Source organism: Ovis aries, chromosome 14 (assembly GCF_016772045.2).
Source record: "Ovis aries strain OAR_USU_Benz2616 breed Rambouillet chromosome 14, ARS-UI_Ramb_v3.0, whole genome shotgun sequence".
NCBI lineage: Eukaryota > Metazoa > Chordata > Mammalia > Artiodactyla > Bovidae > Ovis > Ovis aries.
The window spans coordinates 25311718-25338128 of record NC_056067.1 but is presented as its reverse complement, the minus strand read 5'-3'; the positions used below and the strand labels follow the sequence as shown (position 1 = coordinate 25338128).

General features: G+C 56.4%; 1 protein-coding gene across 14 annotated transcripts in view; it reads left to right on the top strand.

Moving 5' to 3' along the window:
- Positions 1-25692, top strand: part of KIFC3 (kinesin family member C3) — a 56651-nt gene extending 30959 nt beyond the window's left edge. For 7 of the 14 annotated variants that reach the window (XM_042231717.1, XM_027977882.3, XM_042231715.2 and 4 more), the window contains 18 exons: positions 1534-1672; positions 4586-4788; positions 13349-13414; positions 13883-14026; positions 14168-14407; positions 14928-15101; positions 15582-15729; positions 15815-15945; positions 17098-17209; positions 18507-18688; positions 19672-19776; positions 21604-21734; positions 22240-22363; positions 22592-22721; positions 22810-23039; positions 23665-23799; positions 24206-24314; positions 25025-25692. In XM_042231717.1, the coding sequence (XP_042087651.1) occupies positions 1534-1672; positions 4586-4788; positions 13349-13414; positions 13883-14026; positions 14168-14407; positions 14928-15101; positions 15582-15729; positions 15815-15945; positions 17098-17209; positions 18507-18688; positions 19672-19776; positions 21604-21734; positions 22240-22363; positions 22592-22721; positions 22810-23039; positions 23665-23799; positions 24206-24314; positions 25025-25050 (2529 nt within the window). In that variant the 3' untranslated portion in view covers positions 25051-25692. Of the gene's footprint in view, positions 1-1533; positions 1673-4585; positions 4789-13348; positions 13415-13882; positions 14027-14167; positions 14408-14927; positions 15102-15581; positions 15730-15814; positions 15946-17097; positions 17210-18506; positions 18689-19671; positions 19777-21603; positions 21735-22239; positions 22364-22591; positions 22722-22809; positions 23040-23664; positions 23800-24205; positions 24315-24799; positions 24829-25024 lie in introns of all 14 variants that reach the window. The other 7 variants (XM_042231721.2, XM_042231720.2, XM_027977883.3 and 4 more) reach the window with 5 other exon arrangements.
- Positions 25693-26411: the final 719 nt, after the last annotated feature.

The window sequence follows — 26411 nt, the reverse complement described above, 5'->3', positions numbered from 1 at the left end:
GCCGCTGTTGCCGCCGCCAATAACAAGGCTGCTCGTGCTGGTGTGGCAGTTGGTCAGAGGGTGGGGATAAAATTAAGTCAGTGGGAATTTTCCTAAATACGAGACATGCTCATGACCGTTCCTTCTGGAGTAGAAAGTGGAGTTTCTTTTCTACGAATGGGACGATGAAGCTTCAGGGAGGGTTAAGTAACTCGCCCGTGGTCACACAGCTCACCTGAGTCAGGCTTCACACCCAGGCCTTTTCGACTCTAGACTTGGAATATTTTTTAAACATAGCAGTTGCCTTTTTATTTTGAATAAGGTTGGCACAAAGACACACCAAAAAGGGCCTGTAATCTCCCATCCTGGATAGCTTCTGTTATCCAAGATAACAAAGCGGAACACCACAGATGCTTACAAGGTTAAAAATGCAAATGCCAGACAGGTTCAGAATGAAACATAAAGCCTTTCCTTTCTCCCCACTTTCTCTTGCAACCAGTTTCTTTGGATTTCCCCAGAGTTTGCACGTGTGCTCAGTGGCTCAGTCGAGTCTGACTCTGCTGCCAGGCTCCTCTCTCCATGGGATTCTTCAGGCAAGAATACTGGAGTGGCTTGCCATTTCCTCCTCCAGGGGATCTTCCCGACTCAGGGACTGAGCCCACATCTCCTGCATTGGCAGGTGGATTCTTTACCCTGAGCCACCAAGGAAGCCCATCCCCCAAATTTAGATGATGCCCCTGTACCATCACCCAGCCTCCAGAGGAAACCAGCTTTGGAGAGGGAGGGGCAAGCCTCTTTTATTTCCATTATCCTTAAATGGGATTACGCCTTACCTATGGTTCTGTTCACACCTTTCCTGTCGTCCTGTGTGAGTTGCACGTGGTTTTCTCTGCTTGAAAGGCTCTTTCTGCCTCTCGCCTCATCTCCCCGCCAGTTCACTGGTCTCTTCTCTTCCAGCCTTCTTTGCCTTGATTCCTCCTTCCTGGAGACAAGGTCTCATGGTCCCGGATAGCCATGTCTGCACGTGGACCACGGCCTTGCCCTGCTTGTGTGGACCCATGTGTCCCCTCCTTGGCAGCCCCAGGGTGGGGGCTGTCTGCAGGAGGATGGAGGCAGCTGACGTCACAGGTGGGGGTCGTTGCCCTGAGACTGCCGTGTGCCTGGTGGGGCTGCACAGGCCTGTGAATGGTAGGATGAGGGTGCAGCTGAAGCAAGGAGGCCACTGCGCTGGTGACTCAGGGCCCACAGGTCGGCCAGCTGAACTTCCCCTGAGGGTTTCTATGTGCCCAAGAACCTTGTTTGCTGGTCCTGAGGGCCGGCTGCCGATGAGGGCCAGGGGAACGCACTGCTCCCTCTCGCTGTGAGATCTGGGTGCGTTTTCTTCTGGACTCTGGGCCTCCTCGTTCCCATCCACCCACACAGTGAGGGGTGGACCGGCTGGGTCTGGGGGCCTCACCAGCTCCAAGAGCATGCGCCATCCTCAGGCTCCACGGGGGTCCCCTCTCCACTGTGATCCCCCCTCTTCACGTGAGGATTCTGATTGTGTCTTGGCAGCAGGCCCTGCAGGACAAGGGGTGCGAGAGCAAGAGTCAGGGGACGAAAGAAGAGAAGCCCCTGAAGAGGCAGGCGCCGGCCCCCAGGAGGGACCGGGAGGCCCAGGAAGCTGGTGGCACCATGAATGTAGAGAAAACAGGTAAAGGAAGTCTGCCCACCCGCCTGGCACAGCCCTGGCTAACACTGGTGCCGGAGGGGAGGCTCTTGTCCCCAGACATTGTCCTCCTCGCCTGGAGTGGCCGCCTTGACATGGAACTGGAGACCCCAGCCTGCCCATCCTGACTCCAGGGACGCCCTCTTCCTGGTGCTGCTGGGCGCCAGCTGGTGATAAGCAGCTTTGGCCAGCACACGCTGGGGTTGAGTTTCCCTGCTTTTTTGTCTTTTCCCCAGTGCCTGTCAAAAGCAGGGCGAGGGTGGCAGCCGCGAAGACGCCACTGCCTGCAGAGAGAGGCCTGACCCCCTCCACTTATGTATCTGTGGGTCCGTCAGGGACCCAGACGCCCTAGGACGGGGATTCACTCTGCTGTGTTGAAGCTGGGAAAGAGGAGCTGGTGGCTCCAGTCTTTTCCGGTGAGGCTGACAGTTCTGGAGATTCTGTGGGCCCCCTTTGTGGAGTTCCCCAGCAGGAACCCAGAGCCCAGCAGCTGCTGGGGAAGGGCATTCTCAAGAAGCCCGAGGGGAAGGCCAAGAGTAAGTGGGGAAAGGAGCTGGCCTTTCTCTTGTTTGCCGCCTCCTGTCACCAGAGATTGATTTGTGTCTGAACTTGCAAGGCGAAAGGAGCCACCCCCTTCTCTGAGATTAATCCAGGCCTCCTTCACCTGTCTGGGCCCGGCACTCATTTGGGGCCAGGTGTTGGGGCTGGCCAGGCTGTGGAAGAGGGGCCATTGTCCAGCCAGTCCAGAGGTCTGACTCTTGTTTGTGGGTCCGGGGCTGAGCTTCCCCGATCCTGGGTGCCCTTGAGGGGCAGTGTCCAGGCAGGGTCTCAGAGAAAGAAACTGTCTTCTGAGAATGCAGATAGACAGCTGACCTACTAGGATGGTGCAGTGGTCCCTCAGCCCCCTTTTAAGTCACCTTTTAATCACATCTCTCCCTCCTCTGCTGTTCTCTGTTAGCTTTCTCAAGATCTTTTCCTCCCCAGTAAATGCTCTCCAGGCCCCTTGCGGCTCCCCTGGCACGTGGGCACCATGCCAAGATTAGGATGAAGCCCCCCGGCTGTGGGCTGAGGGTGAGATGAGCCGTGTTCCAGCAAGAAGGGCTATTTCAGACCTGTTGGGCAACACACCCGCGCACCCCTCATGGGTTCCAGGTGCCTGCCCAAGGTTGCCTCTTTGGACAAGGACCATGGTCCCTGTTTCATAAGGGAAGCCTCAGTGGTATCCTCCCACCTGGCTCTGAAGTGGCAGTGCCAGCTCTTGGACCTAGAGTCGACAGCGTTCCCTGCCACCCCACGGCAGTCTGCAGAGAGCACAGGGCCGTGCTGGTCACATGCTGCCTATGGCAGCTCCGGGTGCTGGCCTGGAAGCATCCATCTGACCTCGTGCTCTCTAGAACAGACGGCAGAAGCCTGGCCAGCTGTGTGTGACACGCATGCTGTGTCACATGCAGGCCGCACGGCCAGAGCGCCCTGGCCAACCAGCGTTGGCCCCTGTTCCGGCTCTCCAGAAGGCCTTGAGTCAGAGCCAACCCTTGGGGTTGGGAGGAAGGGGAAGGGAGTCTGTGTGTGTGGGGCCTGCTCCTTCGAGAGTAGATGTCCACCCCTCCTGGGCCCAGTGCTGAGTTGTCCCATCCAGCCTGGAACTAGTGCCATCTGTGCCCCACGTTGCTGCTTAGTCCAAGAGCCAGGCTGCCGTTTCAGCTTCTCTGCCGTCTCATTGAACACACCTGTCACCTTCCTCTGGGCTGTGTGACTTCAGGTGCAGATGGCTTTATTTCTGGAGTCTGGGGTCCCCTTCTCCCCGCCGTCCTGCCCACACAGGGCTGCAGCTTCTGGGACCTCGTGTTGGGGAGCCTGGATGCCCTGGTGCTCCGCGAGCATGGAGGCTTGTAGCAACTCTTCACGCCTCACTCTTGGACACTTCATCCTGCCTCACAGACTTTGGCCAGGACCCGGATTAGGCTGCCCAAGGCGGAAGGCAGATCCATGCCCTTCCAGCCTCTCCTCTGTCCACTGCCCCACCCCCTTGCCGGCTCCCCACCTGCAGAGACGGTGGTCCTTCTAGGTGCCATCAAAGCAGGCTGTGATGGGCATGCCAGGCCCCAGTAGCAGGTCCCAGGCCTTGATTCTGTGGCTCTGTCCTTCTGTCCATCTGTCTGTGTCTCTTCTGCTGGTGACAGGATGGTGGAAGCCGGAGACCCCCCACCCACCCCAGTATTTATCCCTCGCTCTTGCCTGTGTGGTCCCTGTACTCAGCCCCACAGGAGTGTGCCTGGGAGTGTGCTTGGTGATGTCCCTGCTTGTGTGCTGCTGCATTTGTTCCTGTGTCCTGGTGTGTCTGTCCCTGCGCACGCACCTCTGCCTGCTCTCTCTCTCTGTGCGGTGATCACTCCCTGCGGAGGGCAGGGGCCAGGCTGGCGAGCCCTCACCTCTCTTCTCTACTCTGGAGAAGGTTTGGGGTGTAAAGAAATGACTTTCCACCAAGGATAGTGTTTTCCGGGGAGACAACAGGGGTTGCCAGAGGCGCATCTTTCTCAACTGCAGGTCCCTGCAGGCTGGCCATGGAGAGGATATTGCCCATCAAACCCAGAACACAGGCTTTGGGGGAGTAATGAGTGGAAGTTGCTTTCCTGACTCCTGGTCCAGGCAGTTCTACCCACCAGAAGCTTCCCGCTAAAGCAGCTTCCTCAAAGGCAGGCCCTGGAGGCCCCCCCCCCCCCACTAATCCACCGGCACCCGCTAACTCCTGCTGCTGCCCAGCCCTTGCCCAGCTTCTTTGTCTCCTCTGCTTGCATCCGCTCCCCATCCCTGTGGTCCATCCTGCCATGACAGGCTCCCTCTCCTCAACCAGGCTGGGGCCTCTGCTGCCCTGCTGATCGGCCGCTACTTTGCTCATAGGTGGGCGGCCCTTCAGCAGCGGGAGGTGCTCGAGCCTGTCGGGGTCGCCTGGTGCCGCCCCCGTGGTACATAGGATGGTGGAGGCCATGTCCCAGCTGCGGGAGGAGAAAGCCCAGCTGCAGGAGGAGCTGGTGGCCCTGCGGGAGAGGCTGGCTGTCCGCGACAGTGAGCAGCAAGCCACGTCCACGCAGCTGCAGAACCAGGTATCTGGGGAGGGTGGGACGGGCTGAGGCCACTGCCCACTGTGGAACAAGTCGGAAGATGTCGCCCAGGGTACCTGGGACCCTCCAGGCCACCCGCATAATGGACAGATGGGGTCTCCTCCCCTGGCTTGGGAACACACGGAGGCCTGGGCCTCCCGTCCTGATCCTCCATGTGCCATTCCTCGTGGTTACCAGGGGGCCAGATCCACCTCTCCATGAGTGACAGGCAGCATGTGTAGACGTGGGCGGAGCAGGAAGGCATAGGGATGTTCCTGCTCTGAGGCTGGTGCTGAGTCCACTCCATCTTCCGAGGTGCCCTGGCTTGGGCAGCCCACATGGACCAAACTCATTGCAGAGGTCGCCCCATGGAAAACTGGCAGGAGAAGAGAGGCTGGGGTGTGTACCAGGGAGAGAAGGGAGCTCCCAAACCTCTGGGAGCCAGAGAAGGCAAAGGTTCATGCTGGCCAGTGTTGTCTCCTGCATTAGCTGGCCAGAAGGCTGCTGGGGACGCCACTGGCCCCTTGGGCTGACCCCTGGCCTTCCCTTGAGTGCCTGGCTAATTCACTCCTTCCCACCATCAAGTGGGCCCCGAGGCCCCTTTCCTGGGGCTCAACTCCCAACTCTAATAGTCAGTGTCTCTCAGGCCTGAGTCTGACATTTCTCACTTCCCCAAGGTCCTCAGCCCTGTCTGCACACCATCTCCGTGTTGGAGCCTGTGCCTGAGCTCCTGGGCCTGGCTCTCTGTAGAACACCCTGCCGCCAGGTGGAGCAGCTTCTTTCTCTGTGATTGCCCAGGCTGTAGATCTTCTGTTCCTCATTACCGGATGCCGTGACTTGTTCTCAGTTCCGGGGGCAGCAGATTATTTCCATGCGCTTTTATTTATTTTTGTGTTTTGGGCTGTGCTGTCTTCGTTGCTGCATGTGGGCTTTCTCTAGTTGCGGCCAATGGGGGCTGTTCTTTGCTGCGGTGCGCAGGCTTCTCATCGTGGTGGCTTTTCTCATGGCGGAGCACAGGCTCTAGGTGCACTGAGGTTCAGTAGTCGTGGCCCACAGGCTTAGTTACCCTGCGGCAGACTCTGCGGCATGTGGGATCTTTCCCAGGCCAGGGATCGAACCCACGTCCCCTGCATTGGCAGGTGGATTCTTACCCACCGCGCCACCAGGGAAGTCCTCACGCACTTCTCAGATGCAGCGTTTTTCCAGCTTACATGTGTGTCCTCAGGCTCTCTCTGTCCTGACCACCCATCCTTTGCTGAGCTGGGTGGGCCTCCCTGGGACCTCCCTGGTGCCCAGTCTGTCTATCTCCTTGTACATTGTCCCCACTGTTTGCTGCCCCTAGGCTGGTCTGCCCCACTCGTGGGAGCTCTTCACGGCAGGTGTAACACACCAACTTTGTATCACTGTTGCCTCCTGCCTTCCTGCCTCAGATGGCTGCTGGGTGCCTGGTCTGTACAGGCACCCAGCTGAGCAGTGGGGGTGCCCAGGTGGATAAGGCATGCCCTGGCCTGTGGCGGCTGCAGTCTAAGGGAGGACAGACATTTGTCACTTGCATTTATGTAAAGTTGGGAGAGTAACAAAGTCTCTGCTGGCGGGCGCACACAGAGGGCATGAGGGCTCTTACCAGATGCCTTTGTCAGGGAGATCAGGACCTGTGGCAGGGAGAGCTCCTGCTTCCCCGACTTTCTTTGGTTTAGTTTGTCTGGGCACTTCACTTTTGAAACAGGTTTTGTTTTTTGAAGAAGTTTGCTGAGTTAGAATTCACATTCCATAGAACTCCTCCGTTTAAGGTATACAATGTATGGTCTTAAGTATATTAAGGTGATGATGCAGCCATCACCACTGTCTAGTTTCAGAACATTTTTGTTACCCTTCAAAGACTTATTAAATCACTCCTCATGTCCCCTTTCCCCCAACCCCTAGCAACCACTGCCCAGCTTTTTGGGTTTTTAAAAAATCTTTTGGCCTCACTGCATGGCATGTGGGATCTTAGTTCTCTGACCAGGGATCAAACTTGTGTCCCCCGCATTGGCAACATGGAGTCTTAACCACTGGACCGCCAGAGAAGTCCTGTGCCCTGCTTTCTGTTTATATGGATTGATCTTTTCTGAACATTTCATATAAATGAAATAATATGTGGCCTATGGTGACTTTAAACAAACATTTGCATGCATGCATGCTAAGTCTTTTATGTCGTGTCTGATTCTTTGTGACCCCCATGGACTATAACCCATCAGACTCCTCTGTCCTTGGGATTCTCCAGGCAAGAATAGTGGAATGGGTTGCCGTGCTCTTCTCCAGGAGATCTTCCCAACCCAGGGATCGAGCCCATATCTCCTGTGGCTCCTGCATTGCAAGCAGATTCTTTACCACTGAGCCACCAGGGAAGCCCCTAAATGAATGTTTAAGAAACATTTTTTCCCTTTAATTAGCAAAATTGACTTACTTTTTAGACAGGAAATTGAGGGTCAAGCATCTCGGCCTTTTTGGTGTCTTTGAGCCGCAGCTCTCCAGGCAGTCCTGACCCCTTCCCTTATCCCAACACCCACTCCTCTGGAAGATCTGGAGAATTCAGAATCGTTCCCGGTCTTGGCTCATGTTTTGTTCCCGCAAGCTCTTATCTGAAAAAGTATCTCAGGAGATGCACCTGAAGGTTCAGGTCTCTGAACCACTCTTGGAAGGGTCTGACCCTGTGGAGCTGAGGGCCTGGAGCCCATCCGTGTCCTGACTTTGGCACTACTCATCAGCTGTGTGACCTTGGGCTAATTACTGCTCTGCACCTCAATTTCCTCATCTGTAAAATGAACATAACAACAATATCTGGTTTGATGACCAGTGTTATTGGTGTCACCACCATCACCACCCTCATCGTTACTGGGAGGAGTGTTGGATTTGGAATCATGTGTGCAGGCCTTGTGTACTGGCTGTGTAGCTGTAGTAAGCCACTTCCTGTCTGAGCCTTCATTTACCCATCTGTAAACTGGGTCTAATAGATGTTGCTTCATGGTTACTGAGCAGCTCAGTTATGAGACTGGACAGAGACGTGGATCACAAACTGTAAACTGCTGTGCCTTCTCAGGCGTCATGTCTGAGCTCTGGTTTCCTGTCAGCCTCACTGGTTTGTCACAGACTGACCTTCTTGGTGTTTCTATATGTTGCTTCTCTAAGAAAAGCCTACCATGGGGTACCCTCCACCTCCTTCTCAGGATGCCTCCTGGTTCCCATTCTTGTTCAGACTTGTCTTTGAACTCAACTGGCTTTGCCGTGTTGCTCTTCCTGAAAAGCCACGTGGTTAAGACTGAGGGCTCTGCAGGGCTCCAATTCTAGTGCCAGCACTTAATAGTCAAGTGACCTTGAGCAAGATTAACCAAGGCTTAATCTCTTGGGACCTCAGTTTCTCCTCCTGTAAAATGGAGATAATGATAGTACGTACCCCAGAGGATTGAGGGGCTCAAAGTAAAGATCGAATCAAGGAATCATTGCCAAATCTAATGTCATGAAGCTTTCTCCTTGTTTTCTTTTAAGAATTTTATATATAGTTTTAGCTTTTGTGTTTAGATCTTTGATCTATTTTGAGTTAATTTTTGTATATGGTTTTAGTAAGTGTCCAACTTCATTCTTTTGCATGTGGATATCATTTTCCCAGCACTACTTGTTGAAAAGACTATCCTTTCCTCATTAGAAATCTTAACACCCTTGTCAAGAATCAGTTGACCAGATACATGAGGGTTTATTTCTAGGCTCTCTATCCTACTCCATTTGTCTATATATCTGTCTTTATGCCAATTCCACACTTTTTGGTTCAGTGGAGCTTTGTTGTAAGTTTTGAAATCAAAGAATGTGGGACCTCCAACTTTATTCTTCAAAATTGTTTTAGCTATTTGGAATCTTCTGAGATTTCATATGAATTTTGGGATGGACTTTTCTATTTCTGCAAAAAAAAAAAAATGTCATTGGGATTTAAATAGAGATTGCATTGAATCTATAGATTGCTCTGGGTAGTGTTGACGTGTTAGCAATATTGTTTCCAAACTATGAATGCAGGATGTGTTTCCATCACCATTATCATCTTTAATTTCTTCCAGCAATGTTTTATAGTTTTTAGTGAACAAGGTTTTGCCTCCATCGTTGCTTTATTTCTACATATTTTATTCTTTCTGATGCTATTATAAATGAAATTGTTTTCTTAATTTCCTTTTTGTATTGTCCAGTATTAATGCATAGAAACACAACTGATTTTTAATGTGTTGTATCCCGCAACTTGGCTGAATTTATTAGTGCCAGTTGGCCTGATTTTTTAAATGCTCAAGTTAGTTGCCGCCATTTAAATCTTAGTTAAGTTCATATAAAAACCTTAGCTTCCTTTTTTTGGTAATAAAATATTGGAAGATGTGGCACCTCTGGGCTGACATTCCCACATGGCACCCACTACCTGGAGCCCAGTAGCCACTCCTGCCTTTGGTGGAAGGTAGCATCCTTCAGTGAGCCCCACCTTTGCTGCGCCATGCCCTGCCTTACGGCTCACTCACTCAGGCATTCAACACTTTTTCTATATGTGTTTACTGAGCACCTACTGTATACCAGGTGCCATTCTAGGCACTGGGAGTACAGCGCTGACACAATAGACAAATATCTCTGCCTATCTGAATGTTCAGTCTATTAATAGAACTCATTACGGTGCTGGGCCCTGTCCTAAGCACTTTGCATATGTTATCTCTTGTAATCTTACTTAATCCTCCAGACCTCCTCGGTAAGGTAGCCTCACTCTACAGCCAAGGGTATGGAGAGAGGCATGGTGGACTTGAGACATGTCCAAGGTTGTCCGGCACGTTAGGGCAATGTCTGTATTAGAAAGCTGGGCAAGTCCAGCCTGAGAGTCCATGATCCCAGTGACCCTTGGTGCAGAGAACTCACATGTGAAAACCCAGCAGTAGAGGCAGGGTGGGTGGACGTAGCCAGACAGGCCTGGTCATTGGTCACATATGTGGGCAGCCAGGAGTCAGGTCTTCTGGAATGGGGAGTGTGTTGGGGGCAAGACAGTGTGCTTCCTGGGGCTGCCCCTAGGGCCTCTGTACTGTGTTTCCTTGGGGCTGTCTGGATCCCAGGCCCTCTCATTTTCCCAGCTCAGGAATCCCTTGGTCTCGCCACTGGGACAGCCCTCCATTCCTCCAAAGACAGCTGATGATGGAGGGCCAGGCTTGGTGGGAGGTCGAGGGTAGGTAATCAGTAGGTTGTCTGCATTGAGAGGAGCAGACACTGGGAAAACGCAGACCAGCTCGGGCAGCCCCACCCTCTGCTGAGCCTGCTTCTGCTGGGAGATGTAACTATGGGTTGGTGTCAGGTCAGCAGACAGCCCCATGTCCCAGGTCTCCCCCGAGGCTGCCCTGCACCAGGCCTGTGACTCAGTTTCTCTGGATGACGAGGAGACTGAGCTCAGGGAGTGTGTATGTTAAGTAGCTTCAGTCGTGTTCAACTCTTTGCGACCCATGGACTGTATTTCCTCTGGGATTCTCCAGGCAAGAATACTGGAATGGGTTGCCATACCCTCCTCCAGGGGATCTTCCCAACCCAGGGATCGAACCTGTGTTTTTTATGTCTCCTGCACTGGCAGGCAGGTTCTTTACCACTGGTGCCACCTGGGAAGCCCCAGGGAGAGTGTTGCACAAACTCAGCCTGGTCCCTTCTCAGCCCTGGGGTTGACCGCGTGCTGTCCTGGGGATCATCACGGCAGCCTGTTAGGAGCCTGCTTGCCCCTCTGGCTGACTCTTTGAACCCTCTTTGTGTACAGATGCAGATATGGTCGCTGATTCAGAGCTCTGCTGGGTGGGCGAAGCGGGTGCCTGTGGGGCCCCCTTCCACAGGAAGCTCTGCCCTCTGGTCAGGTTCACCCTCAGCTCCCCGTCTCTGCTGTGCGCCTGCCTCTTGTCTCTGTCTCCATTGCCCACTGTTTTCCCTGACTCTGAGGGACTCACCCGTTCCCCCTCCCAGGCTGGGAGAAAGCTGCCATCTTCCCCTCAGCGCCCCCTGAAGCTAAGCCCTCTGTGTGGAGGGCAGGAGTCCCGCGCCTGGGCAGCGCGTGTTCTTCATTCTCAGGCCCCTAATGGAGCTGGCCAGCTGGGGTGCAGTCACCGCACGCCATGGGGTGGTTTGCGCCTGACCAGCCATCCTGCGGTGTCAGTGTGTCCCCCACTGCCCGAGACAAGCCGGGAGAGGACGAGGGTCTGACATCTCTGACAAGAGGGATCTTTTACAGCCTCTTCCTCATGCCCCACCTCACCCCTAGCCTGGGCCCCCAGGGCAGCTTCTGCCTTTTGGGGGTACCCCTCTGAAATTCCAGACAGAGGGTTGGCGCTCCTAGAGTTCCAATTGTGATGTAAGAAGAGAATAGGAACTGGGCTGCAGGCAGGTGGCAGGTAAGCATCCTGACAACCGCCCCCTCAGGTAAACACTGGAAACCCCCACTTTCACTGCATTGGATCTGAGTGCCAGTGGCGTTGGGGACACGCGGGGTCTGAGCACCCCCAGCCTGGTGCCAAGGAAGCAGTCTGTTGGGGCACCGACTCTGTGCAAGTGGATCTTACTGGGTGATTTCTGAGGAAGGGGAGGGAGGTGGGGGACTCCAACCTTTCAAAACGAGGTGGACTCCACCTGGTTCAGGGCGGGAGGAGTGCAAGAGAAATATATATTCTTTGAGACTTAAAAATTACTCCAAAGCGTTAAATGTTTGTCAGGCGTAATCCTGCTGTCCAGCACCCTCTACTTTTTTGTATTGCAAATGCAAGTTTGTTTTTGGATTTTTCTTTGACTTAATACATTGAGGAGCCATTCCCTACATTATTTAAAATTCATGATAAGCATATAAGCAACAGTGACACAGTAGTGTATGAGTGCATTTACCGTGACCCACCTAAGCAATCCCCTAATGCTGGGCATTCAGGTTATTGCCAGTTTCATGGCTAAGGAATGATAGGCTGCTTTATTCAAACTCCCCTCTAGGGCAAAGGGACTGAACGCTCTGTGTGTCAGGCTAACAGCAGGGGGCGCTGGAGGGGGCAGAGAAGGGGCATAGGCTTTGCTGCCTGCCTTGGTCCATGTCCAGTGCACTGCTGGGAAGGAGTGTGCTGGTGGAGCAGGTGACAGAGGTGACCTTCTCGGGTGCCCTCCCTTAAGCCACCTGCTTGCCCGGTAGCAGGCTTTGGGCAGCCAGGTTGGTCCTCCCAACCCCTCTCTGGGTCTTGTGTCTTGTACTCCACCTCCTCAACTATGAGTGAGCAGCTCGTTGCTTTCACTGGTCTTTTCCTCGGAGGTGGGGTCACGCCTGTTACCCAGTTCCTCCCGCAACCCACTCAGAGAGGCAGAGACCAACTTGTGGTTCAGCTGCTTTCTCCAGCCCCAGGAGATGGTTGGTTCTGAGCTTGTGCTCAACCGATTGTTGATGACATCTCAGCCGTATGTAGTGGGGACATTTAATATGCACAACCTGAAAATCCCAGTGTCTGGCCTCGCTTGAAAGGTCAGAAGTTTGGCAACACCGGGCCTGTGTCCCCACCCCCCACCACACTCCCACCTTCTTCAGCTGGATCTTGGGTGTCTAGTCCTGCACTGCTCTTCACCTGCTTTCCTGGCTGGTGGGCCCTGTAGGCAGTAGGCTTTGTCTCCTGGTGTTTAGTAATATCCAGCCCAAGGCTTCGTGGCCTGCCTGTGTGAACTACACCTCCTTATCTCCATGGAGGAAGCCTGACTCTCACGGTACCTTCCCCAAGGTTCCCTGTGGTCATCACAGAATGTTCTACAGGGAAATCCCTGAACATGCTCTGATGAATGCTGGTGCCAAAGTCCTCATCTGCATTTTGGGTCATTTCCGAGGGGAGAGTTCCTGGGGGCAGGCTGATGTGGAACCAGGGTCTAGGCCTGCGGGGAGAGCAGGGAGCCCCCCTGGAATCCTGCTCTCTGGGGGCTGGTTTCTCCTCCTTCGGCTCTGGCTGAACCAGGTTAGCCTCGCCTCCTGATGGAGTGCACACCCCATGGCTCTCTGGCAAGGCAGACTGGAAGCTGGGACGCAGATCCTAAAGGTGTGCTGGTCAGTGGCAGGCTGGTGTCTCCACAGACAGACTCCCCAGGAACCACTCAAAGTGGAAAATTCTAGGGGCCGGACAAGGACCAATCCACATTTTGTAGTACCTGGAGTTTATACAATTTGGAGGCCTTTTAAGAAAAAAAAGATATAAAGCTACAAATACAAAAGTAGGTACAGGCCTGGCCAGGGGTCTGGACAAGGCAGATGTCTTGAGGGTCAGCCCCTTGAGTCCCCTGTCGAGCTGCCCCTGGAGTGGGCCCAGGGGTCACCTCTCTGCGTTCGCTCTCTGGACTCCTGAGAGCCCGGGCTGGCCGGTCCTGTGATGGGAGAGTGTGCTGAGAGCTGTCAGGACCAGGCCAGGCGCACTGCACCTGGAGTTCAGGTGTGGTCTGATGTATGAACACAGGGAGGGCTGGGGCCATGGGGTCGGGCGAGAGGCCTGGGAGTGAGGAACCAGGCTTACCACCCCCGGCTTTGTGCTGGCAGGTGGAACACCTGAAGGAGAAGCTCATAAGCCAGGCCCAGGAAGTGAGCCGCCTTCGATCTGAGCTGGTGAGCCCAACAATGCCATCCTAACGGGGCTGAGGGGAGGGGAGAAGCTTCCAGGGTACTTATCACCATGAGGTTGCGTGACCCATAACGGGAGGAAGGTTAATTCTTGTTTGCTGATGTAAAGCAGGAGTGTGATCTCTGTGTATATAAATATGACTTTCCTTGTTACTTTCACACTCAGGAAAATAGAATGAGAGGGCTGGGGTGCAGCCAGGAGCTGTTCCTATCTCACTACCCTCCTCCATCTCTTCTCTCCTCTGCCCTCATCTTTGTCTTTATCTTCTCTGGAGCCCCTTCTCTCTTCCTCCGTCCATCACCGGCCTTTCTTTCTCTTTTCTCCTTCTCTCTTCCTCCCCATCGTGGCCCTCTGCTCACCCCACCCCGTACTGTCTCTGCCTCCCTGCTGCCCTGTCCTTCCCCCAACCTGCCCTGGCCACATGCCCCCCCCTCGACTCTGGCTCTCTGCAGGGAGGCACCGACTTGGAGAAGCACCGGGACCTGCTAATGGTGGAGAATGAGCGACTGAGGCAAGAGATGCGGCGCTGTGAGGCGGAGCTGCAGGAGCTGAGGGCCAAGCCGGCGGCCCCTTGCACGGGCTGCGAGCACAGCCAGGTAGGCCCAGGACCAGTGTGGTCAGGGGACAGGGGCCTTGATTCCCAGCAGTCACCCCAGCTCCTCACGCTGGCTCTTGCCCGCTGGTCTCACACTTGACCCGTCCCCACCTCCCATGCCTCTGTGGCTGTCCGTCTGCAGGAGAGCACCCAGCTCCGCGACAGGCTGTCCCAGCTACAGCTGGAGGTGGCAGAGAACAAAGGCCTGCTGTCAGAGCTGAACCTGGAGGTGCAGCAGAAGACCGACCGGCTGGCCGAGGTGGAGCTGCGGCTCAAAGACTGCCTGGCCGAGAAGGCGCAGGAGGAAGAGAGGCTCAGCCGGCGCCTGCGAGACAGCCACGAGACCATCGCCAGCCTGCGTGCCCAGTCACCGCCCATCAAGGTGAGCCGGGGCTGGGTGGCTGCCTGCTGTATGCACCTGGGCTGTGCCTTGGCACTGGTCTCTGGAGCCCAGGACGGGCCAGACGTAGAACAGGCTTGTCTTGGTGAATAAGTAGGTGCAAGGGGTTGAAGGAATCCTTCCAGGTCTGCACTCAGCCTGGCCCCTTCCCCTTCCTGCTGTCCAGGGTCAGGCCATGTAGGCATCCAGCAACCGAGGCTTGGGGCGCCTGCTGTGGGCCAGGCATGGATGCGATGCTTCACTACGTTCTGCTCTCATCTTTGCCCTCCTTGTCTGTTCTGTGCCCAGTCTTGGGCCACAGCCAGGCTCCTCTTGGGCTCGTGAAAATGAGAAGATTCCAGGAGGCCTTTGCACCATTCTGGAAAGCCAAGACCTCAGGGCTCCTCTAGTTTTTTTCTGCGGGCTGTTAGTGGGATGCTCCTGAGGGTCCCCTCAGGGTCCCGGGGTGAGGGCAAGGCACTCACACACCTCTGTGTGCCCGCCCATCTGCCCCCGCTCACAGTATGTCATCAAGACAGTGGAGGTAGAGTCGTCCAAGACCAAGCAAGCCCTCAGTGAGTCACAGGCCCGGAACCAGCACCTGCAGGAGCAGGTGGCCATGCAGAGGCAGGTGCTGAAGGAGATGGAGCAGCAGCTGCAGAGCTCGCACCAGCTGACCGCACAGCTCCGGGCGCAGGTGCGTGGGTCATCGCGTGGCTGTTGGGGTGGCATGACGCTGGGGTCGCCCTGTGGCACAGTGCAGAGGCTGAGCACTTGGGGTCCCACAGACACGTGTTCCAGTCCCCCTCTCCCTGCTGGCCGTTGTGACCAAGGGCAAGTTTCTGCTCATATGTAAAATGGTCTGATCGCAGAACCCAGCTCCCGGTGGGGCTTGACCTCATTGCAAGATTGACTCAGGGCCTGGCACACACGCTCTTGGAAGGGTACCCTGGTCTGTATAATAACTGACAAGAAATCCTCTCCCTTGCTTCCCAGGGCCTGTGGGACCCTGGATGGTGCTGGGTTGATGCTGGGAAGTAGCTGCACGGAGCTGGCGGCCCTTTCGGGGAGAGAGATGGCCATCCTATCTCTTGCTTGTGCATATGTGTGTGTGTGAGGGGTGGGGCATCTTGCCTTCCCATGGGGCATTCCACTGAGCTCCTGACCCTGGCTTCAGATTGCCATGTACGAGTCGGAGCTAGAGAGGGCCCACGGGCAGATGCTGGAAGAGATGCAGTCCCTGGAGGAGGACAAGAACCGGGCCATCGAGGAGGCCTTCGCCAGAGCCCAGGTGGAGATGAAGGCAGTACACGAGAACCTGGCAGGTAAGCCGGCCGGCTGAGCCCTAGCCTGCTCCCTGCACCATGGCCCTTCACCCCATCCGCCTGTCACCCCTTTGTGTCCCCACAGGCGTCCGGACCAACCTGCTGACGCTGCAGCCAGCGCTGCGGACCCTGACCAATGACTACAATGGGCTCAAGCGTCAGGTGCGCGGCTTCCCGCTGCTGCTGCAGGAGGCCCTCAAGAGCGTCAAGGCCGAGGTGAGTGCAGGCCCTGGGTGGTGGGGCTAGGAGAGGCTCTGGAGCCCCTGGGTGGACACAGCATCCCCCACCACGCCCTTCCCAAACTCAGACAAACCCCCAGACGGCAGCTCCCTTCCCTACCACACACATGGCTGTCCTCAGACCATTGGAAAACCAGTTTGATTTAGGGGTAGGTATTTGGATATTTGTCTTGTTATGAGTCTGTAAAGCAAACACGTCACATATATCTTTATATCCCATATGGGCTACGCATATCTTTATATTTCAAACATGCTACACATATCTTTACATCTGTTAGGTTTAATTTAATTTTTTCAAGCTGTACTTGTGCAGTATGAGAATAACCAACGTGTCTAAAGTGCTTCCTACATGCCGAGCCTTTTATAGCCATCAGCTCCTTGAGTCTGTGTGACAGCTCTGCAGGACAGACATATATTTGGGGAATCGAAAATAGTTCTTCTCCTTTAATAAAAAAAATCATGTCAATAATACATGGACATGTTGCAAGTACACACTTCACAGATAGGCGTCGGATGAAAAGGAAAGGCCTCTCTCTGCCACCCAGCCTGCTCCCCAAAAGAAACCTCTCCCAGCATGTCCTCTGAAGGGCATCCGAGCATACTGGAAACTGTTGACACGCGTGTGCATGTACACACACTTCCCTTTCTCCCAGCAAAGGGGAACAGGTGTGAGTGTGGCCTGCATCTTGTTTCTTTTCCCTGTGAATGGAACTTGAAAGCTTTATCACCAGCTCCTATGAATTCCCATTTTACAGATGAGGAAATTGAGGCTTGAAGACATTGAGCCAATTGCTTCTGGTCTCCCAGCTCCTCAGAGTAGAGCTGAGATTTGGGTCCAACTGAATCCTGTGGAGTGAGGGCTGAGTCCCAGCTCTTTGCTCATCAGCAGGGCAACCTTGAGATTGGCTTAGCTTCTTTGGGGCTCAGTTTCTTGCTCTGTAAAATGGGTCTGGTCGCAGTACCTACCCAGAGGGTTACTGGGAAAATCTGACGTGTGACAGCTCAGCTCAGGTGCCCAGTCCAGGGCAGGCAGCGATGAGCAGGCTGTCAGTGGGGGGTGGGGGGCGGCAGCTGGGCATGTGAGGTGGGTGGAACTGCCCACCTGATGGCGCTGCCCTTCCCCCACCAGATTGGCCAGGCCATCGAGGAGGTCAACAGCAACAACCAGGAGCTGCTGCGCAAGTACCGCCGGGAGCTGCAGCTGCGTAAAAAGTGCCACAATGAGCTTGTGCGGCTGAAAGGTGACTGCCGGCTGGGTTGGGGGGTGCCCAGCAGAGGGGGCCCTGACCTGCCTCGGGGGTGCTCCTGCCCTTCCCTTTGGCCTCCAGTGCCAGTCCTTGGAGCTGTGCCCTGTCATTTTGAGGCACTGTTGTGACCCCCTCTTTGTAAATAGGGGTACAGAGGCACAGAAATGTCACAGGGAATTTGCTCAGAACTGCATGGCGAGTAAACAGACGGTCCACCTTGGATCCGTCCAACTCTGAAGCCTTTCCTAGTGCCTGTGGTAGCCCACCAGGTGTTGGAGGAGCAGGGCATTGAAGTACTGGGCGGTGGGTGGCTAGAATGTCATTCTGATGTAGGGCTTGGTTCAAGCTTGAGAGAGCACCTGTTCACTGCCCAGCAGTCCAGAGAGCACCTGCCCTGTGCCACATGCTCTTCCAGACACTGGGGATATGTCTGTGGACCCCACAGAACCCGTCCTTGCCCTTATGGTGCTCCCTTCAGTGGCGGTGGGGGGGGGGAGCAGATGGTGATCATTAATCACCCTGAGAACTGCATCAGTGCCCCTTTACCTGGGCTGGGGAGGGGTTCTCTGAGCTCCTAAATATCTGACAGTTGAGGGTGCTGAGGGGGCTTCTTGAAGGAGGTGGAACCAGGGCTGAGACCTGGACTGTGAGCTGGAGTGGCCAGGTGAAGGGAGGTGGGGCCGTGCTAGATGTGATGGGGAGCTTTCTCTTCATTCAAGCCTCTGGGATCCCCTCTAAGGGCTTGAAGCAAGGCGGGTGGTGTGATCGAATCTGTGCCCCAGTCAACCCCTGGGCTGCCTTGTTGCCTGTGCCCACCTTCTGCCTGGTCCCGTCAGCCCATCTGATTCCCAAACTCTGTCCTGGCATTCACAGTGCCCTTCTAGAATGAGAGAGCAAGCTCCTTGGCTTAGTGGGCCCCAAGCCCCTCACTGTGTGTATGAGGAAACTGAAGTCTAGTTGTGTGATGAGGTGTCCATTTGGGTATCCCACTCAAACTGGGTGCAAGGTGCAAAGTCTCAACTCTGAAAACTGACCTTTCCTCTATGTCCCCAAGGTGAGGCTGTCACCCTCAGTCGGTTTGCTTAGCAAAAAATGTATTGACACATGAATTCATAGTATAGTGTGAATGACTAAGAACAGCTTTGTGGGCCACCTTGCTCTTGGGGGCCTTACTAAGAAGGTAGGGATCTCTTGAGCCACTGGCCTGCTCCAGACATCAGTGGACACCAGTATGGAGGTAGTCTGGTCTTGACCGGGCCAGTACCCATCTCTCCTGCCCCATCAAATCTAGGGAACATCCGGGTGATTGCCCGTGTCCGGCCAGTCACCAAAGAGGACGGGGAAGGACCTGAGGCGACCAATGCTGTGACCTTTGATCCCGACGACGACTCCATCATTCACTTGCTGCACAAAGGAAAGCCTGTCTCCTTCGAGCTGGACAAGGTCTTCTCCTCACAGGCCTCACAGCAGGACGTGAGTGTGGCCCCTGCTGGGAGAGGGACTGAGAGACACACCTCACATGAAGGGGGAGAGATGGGTGAGGGCTGGACGAAAATAAACGTAAAAGAGGGGAGACAGGATGGAGAAGCCTAGGGCTACAAGGTTCCTCTCTTTACTGCTGGAGGAGAAAAGAAGGTGGGAAGGCAAAAAGGGCTTCGGAAGGGCAGATGCATGCATAAGCTAGGGCAACCCCCGTGGCTCCGCCCATCACAGCCACACCCACTCGGGCCCATCCTACTCAGGTGATCCCTCCTATCCGTATAGCCACACCCACCCTCGTAGCCCCTCCCACCCACATGGGCCCCGCCCACAATCAACCACACCCACTCTCAGCCCCTCCTACTCACATGGCCCTGCCCACCCACTGGACCTTGGCTTGTGTGGAGGCAGGCCTCTCCAGCCAGGAGCACCACCTTTAGCAGCCCCACGGGCCTTTCTAGGGACTCCCATGCTGCTCGCGCAGACCTCAGGGAGGAGCCTGCAGCCTGTGTGAGCCAGGTGTTTTCAGCATCTGGTCTTCCCTCATCTCTGCCAGGGCCAACCTGAGAGGCTTGTTTTGCTTGTGCCCAGGCTAGGCTTTATCTTTGCCCCCATCCTTTGTCGCTGGCTGGCAGGCAAGCCAGTGGAGGTGCCAGGCACATGCTGCCTCTCCCTTGAGAGGGGGAAAAGCTGGGGGAGGGCTCCTGATCTCCTGGCCCAGGCTGCCCCTTCCTCATGTGCCAGTGGGCAGTAATTACTACCCTGACTTCCTTTCAGTCTTTTGGCAATGAGGTTGCCCACTGACGCCTAATGTAAATGACTCATTAGTCACAAATTCCTCCGCAGTGAGCTGGTTGCCCATGATAACATGTGCCATATTGTTGCTGAAGGAGGGGAGTGGTCAGGAGGTGGCTGGGGTTGGGGGTGGCCAGCAGCCTTGGCAGCTCCACATCCTCCATCCTATGTCTTCTCTGCAGGTGTTCCAGGAAGTGCAGGCCCTCATCACCTCCTGCATTGATGGCTTCAATGTCTGCATCTTTGCCTATGGCCAGACGGGTGCTGGCAAGACATACACAATGGAGGTGGGTACCCACTGGATGGAGCAGGGGTTCAGAGTGAAGACTGCCCCCTTGCTGCCATTGATGGGGGTACCCCTCATTGGTCTCGAGGTTCTATGTGGGACATGTTTTGCCTCACTTGGGCTTCACAGCCTTAGAGCCGAGCCCATAATTATTTGTGTTAACCCTAAGGCACCAGGCCTAAAGAGGGGGTGCCCTGCCCAAGCACACCTGCATGGTCCCAGTAGGTACGGAGGAGGGGAAGGTGTGCTGACAACAACCTCTGGCCCCAGAGGGGTCTCGGCCTGGGCTAAGAGTCCAGGGCAGATTGCTGTGACAAATCTCAGGATTGCCCTCATTTCAACCACACACATGTATTGAGCTCCTGTTGTATGGCTGCTCACGCTGGGCCCTGGGGGTGTCGAGATGAATGAAGGGGGACCTCGACCCTCAAGGAGATCCTTGGGCAGTGGGAGAGACTGGCCAATGGAGGCTGTCATGGGGTGCCCAGCTCTTACCTGCAGCTTGCAGGGCCTCATCTCCCCACCTGGAGCACCCTCCCCCCACCCCACACCCGCCTCTACGGGCTGTGGCCTGGAATAGGGGCATTGAGAGGAGGAAGAATTTTGACTGTAGACAAAAATGGAAAGCTGGTCCCAGGGTGTGTCTTTGGTTTGTGTCTTTTGTTATTTCCCTGGCTCTTGAGGGTTGCTACGGGATTCTCCAGGTAGAGGAGGAGGAGAGGTGACCTGGTGTCCCAACAAGGGCCGTGAGAGGGCCCTGCTGGCCCAGGCTGTTAGACACCCACTGGGAAGGTTCCTGTGGTGGGCCTTTCTTCCCCAATCTGGACCTTCTTTTCCCTCAAGAAGGGATTGATTAGACTGTTTAGTGCGAGGCGGGCCAAAGGAAGATGGGAAGGGGAAGGGGGTGGTTGGAGGGAGTGAGTGCAACACGCTTAGGCTCCCAGCTCTTTCTGGGTGCCCAGAGTTGAGGTGACACCAGGGGCTCATCCAGGCTGAGGCTCCACGTGGATCAAGTACCCAGCCTGGGGCTCAACTGTGACCAGAGTACCTGCCCTGTGGAGCTGGCCCACCCACGGGGAGATGGCAGTGCCCACGGCAAGTCACCATGTGTCCTTCGGTCAGGTGCTAGAGAGGAAAATTCAGCCAGGAACAAGGAACCAACAGTGAGGGAGGGATCCAGCATTTGAAAGGAAAGGAAGCTTCCCTGAGGAGGGGACATTGGTATAGACACCGAAGCCAGTCACAGAGAGGACTGTGGGGCAGAGGGGACAGCGGGGCAGAGGCCACGGGGCTGGAGGGTGTGGGGAGGATACTGAGGCCCCAGTGGCAGAAGCGGAAGTGGGGGTGGAAGGTGCCATCCAAAGGGAGGCCCAGGTGAGGACTCGAGACTTGTTTCTAGAAAGGCCAGCCAGCCCATCCGGCCCCAGTTCACTTGCCAGCTCTCCCGCAGAACCTGGCTCTCGGCCCACCTGACATTGAGCCCCCACTCTAGGCAGCAGCAGGGAAGTCACACATTCCCAGTGGCTCCTCCCAGGGGGCCCAGCAGGGCCAGGTGTCCATCAGCAGCCCCTGTGTGCAGGCCCCGGGCCAAGTCCCACCTGGTGCTCTGCTTTAAGTCTCAGGCCCAATCTTGGCAGGGTGGGTGAGAAAACAGGCCCAAGGAGGTGAAGCAGCTTGTAGCTGGTGGAGGGTGTTTAGAGGGCAGGCCGGCATGTGACAGCTTAAGTTGGGGAGGGTAGCCAGAGCAGGTGGGGAGCATCTGCACAGGTCAGCCTTTGTGGGGAGAGGGGAGAGGCCTGGCTCACTGGGGCCTTGATTTTACCCCCAGGGGACCCCTGAGAACCCAGGCATCAACCAGCGGGCCCTGCGGCTGCTCTTCTCTGAGGTGCAGGAGAAAGCATCCGACTGGGAATACACCATCACCGTCAGTGCCGCGGAGATCTACAATGAGGCCCTCAGGTGAGGGGCCCTCAGGTGAAGGGCTGTCAGGTGGGCGTCTCAGGTGGGAGTGGAATGTTGTGACGAGGCCCAGAGAATCGCTGGTTCCAGGCCCCTCCCCTGCACTAGCAGGCGGGGCGGAGGACCCACTGAACCCACCTGGGACAGGCAGACCAAGGCCCTCCTTTCCCTCTGGAAGTGCCCTCACCCCACCTGCAGGCTGCACTGTGTGGTGAGAAGCGAGAGTGGGGTCTTGGGGAACCCTGCCTCCAGGGGTTCAGTGCAGCATGGGGGCTGGAGTTAACACCACCCCAGGACTTGTGGGGAACATTCCTGCCTCTGCCCTTCAGCAAACTGAGTGCCTGAGAGGAGCTGGGGCTGGGGAGGGAGAGGGGCTGAGCCCCTTGGTGTCCAGGAAGGCATCGTGAAGTGTGATGGTTGGGAGAACATTCCAGGCTGGGGGCGGGTGCAAGTGTAAGCAGAAGGCAGACTGGGAGGAGGGCGTGACCGTCCTTCCTGCCCTCAGGGACCTGCTGGGACAGGAGCCCCAGGAGAAACTGGAAATCCGGCTGTGTCCAGACGGCAGCGGGCAGCTATATGTGCCGGGGCTGACCGAGTTCCAGGTGCAGAGCGTGGAGGACATCAACAAGGTGAGGAGCTGGGTGGGCCAAGGCTGGGAGGCTTCCACCCACAGCAGAGCGGCTCCGCCCGAAGGGATAGAGCTCCGATTCGGGCCCTGCTGGGTCCGCAGGCCTCTGGGAGCCTGTTTCCTCCCGCGGAGGAGGTAGCGGGTGACGCCCCCTCATAGGGGTGCTCCAGGACTGGGGGATTCCGAAGGCCCCACTCCAAAGCCGGTGCGTCGGCCTTCCCGCCTCCAGGTGTTCGAGTTCGGCCACACCAACCGCACCACAGAGTTCACCAACCTGAACGAACACAGTTCGCGCTCGCACGCCCTGCTCATCGTGACGGTGCGTGGCGTGGACTGCAGCACCGGCCTCCGCACCACGGGTGAGCCAGGACCCCCAGCGCCCGGCCCGAGCACCCCCACCCCAGCCTCTCCTGGGGCGGCCCTGACCTGCCCGCGGCCTCCCCGCAGGGAAGCTGAACCTGGTGGACCTGGCCGGTTCGGAGCGCGTGGGCAAGTCGGGGGCGGAGGGCAGCCGCCTGCGGGAGGCGCAGCACATCAACAAGTCGCTGTCGGCCCTGGGCGATGTCATCGCCGCCCTGCGCTCCCGGCAGGGCCACGTGCCCTTCCGCAACTCCAAGCTCACCTACCTGCTGCAGGACTCGCTCAGCGGGGACAGCAAGACCCTCATGGTGGTGCAGGTGAGGGCCTCAGGTGGGCCGGACAGGGTGGCCATCAGCGTGTACGGACTTGGCCAGTTCCAAGAACAGGGGTTCCCACCCCCTTCCTTCCCCTGCAGCCCGGGTACCCCGCAGGCTGTGCAGAGAAAAGCCTCTTGTCTTCAGCAGCTTCAGTCAGTGACATGTGCCCCCCAACCCCACCCCACAGCCTTCCCAACAGACCTGGCCACAGTCACTCTTTGCTTGCAGCTTCCTCCACTTAAGGGCTTCCCTGGTGGCTGAGAGGTTAACACGTCTGTCTGCAATGCGGGAGACCTGGGTTCGATCCCTGGGTTGGGAAGATCCCCTGGAGAAGGAAATGGCAACCCACTCCAGTATTCTTGCCTGGAGAATCCCATGGACGGAGGAGCCTGGTGGGCTACAGTCCATGGGGTCACAAAGAGTCGGACACGACTGAGTGACTTCACTTTCACTTTCCTCCACTTCAGCCCCCTTGGTGAAGTTGCCCCCACAGCTCCCCTCCCTCTCATCTTCTCCAGGGAGCCTTCTAGAATCCCCTGGTTGTGAGCTCCCTCTGATGCCCCTTCCAGTTCTGTGAGGACAGCTGGCCAGCCAGGTGGAGAGTGAGCTCTTGTGTGTCCCCTAGGTGTCCCCTGTGGAGAAGAACACCAGTGAGACGCTCTACTCCCTCAAGTTTGCTGAGAGGGTGCGCTCTGTGGAGCTGGGCCCCGGATCCCGCAGGACAGAGCTCGGGTCATGGTCCAGCCAGGAGCACCTAGAGGTACAGGGACCCCTGCTGGCGCTGGGTCAAAGACTTCCGGTCATGGGCAGGAGGGAGGATGTGGCGGGGAGGACAGCCTGGAGTGGGGAAGAGGGGGACATATCAGAGGGGGTGGAGTCAGAACTTGAACCCAAACCCAGTAGTCTCTTCAGTCCAGGCATTTTTGTTGACCTCAGAGGTACCTAGGGGTCATCAGCTGGTTGGAGGTGGGGCAGGGAGGTGCAGGCTGGCACACAGATGCTCAGTAGTAACTAGTTAACTTCTTTATTAATTCCCACCTTCTTCCCATGGTTATTGTATCATCGTCATGTCCATTTTGCAGATGAGAAAACATTTTTTGGGTGGCTGGGGAGGGGAAACACATGGGTGGCGGGGGACCCGCCCACCTGCCCTTCTCTGCCCACAGTGGGAGTCAGCTTGCCAGACGCCACAGCCCTCAGCGCGAGCCCATTCGGCCCCTGGCTCTGGGACCACTAGCCGCCCAGGATCTATCAGGAGGAAGCTGCAGCCCTCAGGTGAGTCTTCAGGGAGTGAGCCAGGGTGGGGAGCCTCCCCCATAGGCTGATCACAGCCACTGGGCTGCCCTTATCGGAGTGGGCTTTAAATTTATAAAACTTCTCCAGACCAGTTTCACAACCTTCCTTGGCCCTGGGAGGTAGTCAGGGCAGACAGTGCTGGGTCCATTTTATTGATGGGAAACTGAAGGCTCCATGGAGACGGAGTGTCAGGAGGGGAAGCCAGCCCTCTGGACTCCAAGCTAGACCGCTGATGTGAGGCCCAGGATGCAATTCTCTGAGGCTGGGTTCATGAAAGACATGGCGTCCCAAGTAGGCCATGGATGGGTGATTAGAATCCGGGGCACCAGCCCCCAGCTTGGCCCACTCACAGAAGGGCCTGCCAAGTGTTTGAGTCTAAAGGGGGTGTGGGCAGCAGAGTCCTGGGGGGTGGGTCCCAGCCCAAGGCAAGCCTACCAGTGAGACACCTGTTGCTTTGATTTCAGCCTGACGGCTGGGGCTGCAGAGTCTCCAGGTGAGTGTGGGGGCCAGCAGCCCAGGGCTGCCCGCCCACCCGCCTGCCTGGCTGCCTCGGGTTGCAGGGCTGTGCTGGGAAGTTGGCTGGGTCTGGGGCTCGCTGCCTGCTGTCTGTGTGCTTCTGCCCGGCTGCCTCCTGCTCTAGGACAGAGGCTGACAGTCCGGGTGCTGACAAAACCTACCTCCTCCCATAGGGAAGTCCAGGCCATTGCCTGTATGATGGACATGCCCACCCTGCGGGACCAGGGACCAGCGACTGGGTCTCCGTGCATGGCTGCCCCGTCCCTGCTGCAGTGTCTGGAGCCTGCAAAGCAGAGGCCAGAGTGGAGGCGCCTCTTTGACCCCGTCTCCCCTTAAGAGATGAGAAACATGTTCAGAAGGAAACCATGTCTCTTGGCTGTGGCTCTGGGTGCAAGTGGCACAAGCTGGAAGGGCAGGCCCAGGTCATCAGTGTGCGCCCTTGTGGGGAGGGCAAGTGTGTTGTGTGGGAGGGTGGGCCCTCGCCTGGGCTGGCCCAACCCTTCCCAGCCCGCAGGGCCCCTCCAGAAGGCACAGGAACTGTGGGAGCTGGGCGGTTGGTGGGCAGCCCTGTCCTGCTCTTCTCTGGAGGTAGAGCATCTCGCCAGGCGTGTATATAGTGTTCCTACATGTACACAGGAGGCCCGCTCCTGCCGCGGGTCGGGCTTTATTTATGGCCGGCAGGAGGCCAGTGGGTGGGGATCTTGCTGCTCCCCTCTTCTGCCTGGCACCAGGCTGTCTCCCTGCTCACTAGCCTCTTGACATTTTCCTCCCTCTGAAATCCTATTTAAGAACTTTTGGAAGCTTAGCCATTTTTACTTATTAAAATAACCTTTTTACACAAGCACTGTCTGGAAGAGTTGGTCTTGTGAGTCCCTGATCAGACGCAGGGAGCAGGCTGTTGGCATGTTGTGGGTGGTTCCCCAGTGCTGGCTTGTCACCCAAGTCAGGATCCAGTGTCCTCCCCTCCATCCTTATCATGACTGACCCATACGAGTACTGGCACCGTCACCTAATAAACGGGAAACTCAAGCTCTCCAAAGGCTTGCCAAAAACCTAGCCACAGTGGTCCCTATACCACTGCCTGCCCTCTGCCCTGGCCTTGCCCCCTTAGGTGAATGGCCATAGGTAAGTGCCACCCCCCTCCTCCCTCTGCCTACAGCTCCCAACCATTGGTGCCATGCCCACCAGGCTCCCCACCATGGAAGTGGTGCTGGTCTGCACCTGGTCCCAGCCTTGGGGAAACATGTGCAGGGCTCTGTGGGGTCCTCGCACCAAATGAGCAGGAAGCTGCCTCAGGAGGAGAAGCAGGGTGACTTCTGGGTCAGGGGACCTGTTCTGGCCAGCCAGCACTGGGGGCTCCTGCAGGGAGGGGCAACTGTTCAGAGCATGGGGTAGCTGCCTTTCCAGTCCCATCCCTGGAGGCCTCTGGGGGTGGAGGGAGGGTGGTGAGCTCTGGATCAGCCACCGCATTAAGTGGCCCCACTGCAAGGCTGGGGTCCCAGCCCCCTGCAGGGTACAGCTGCTGACTGGCCTCAGACGCATCCACTGGACAGGTGGGAG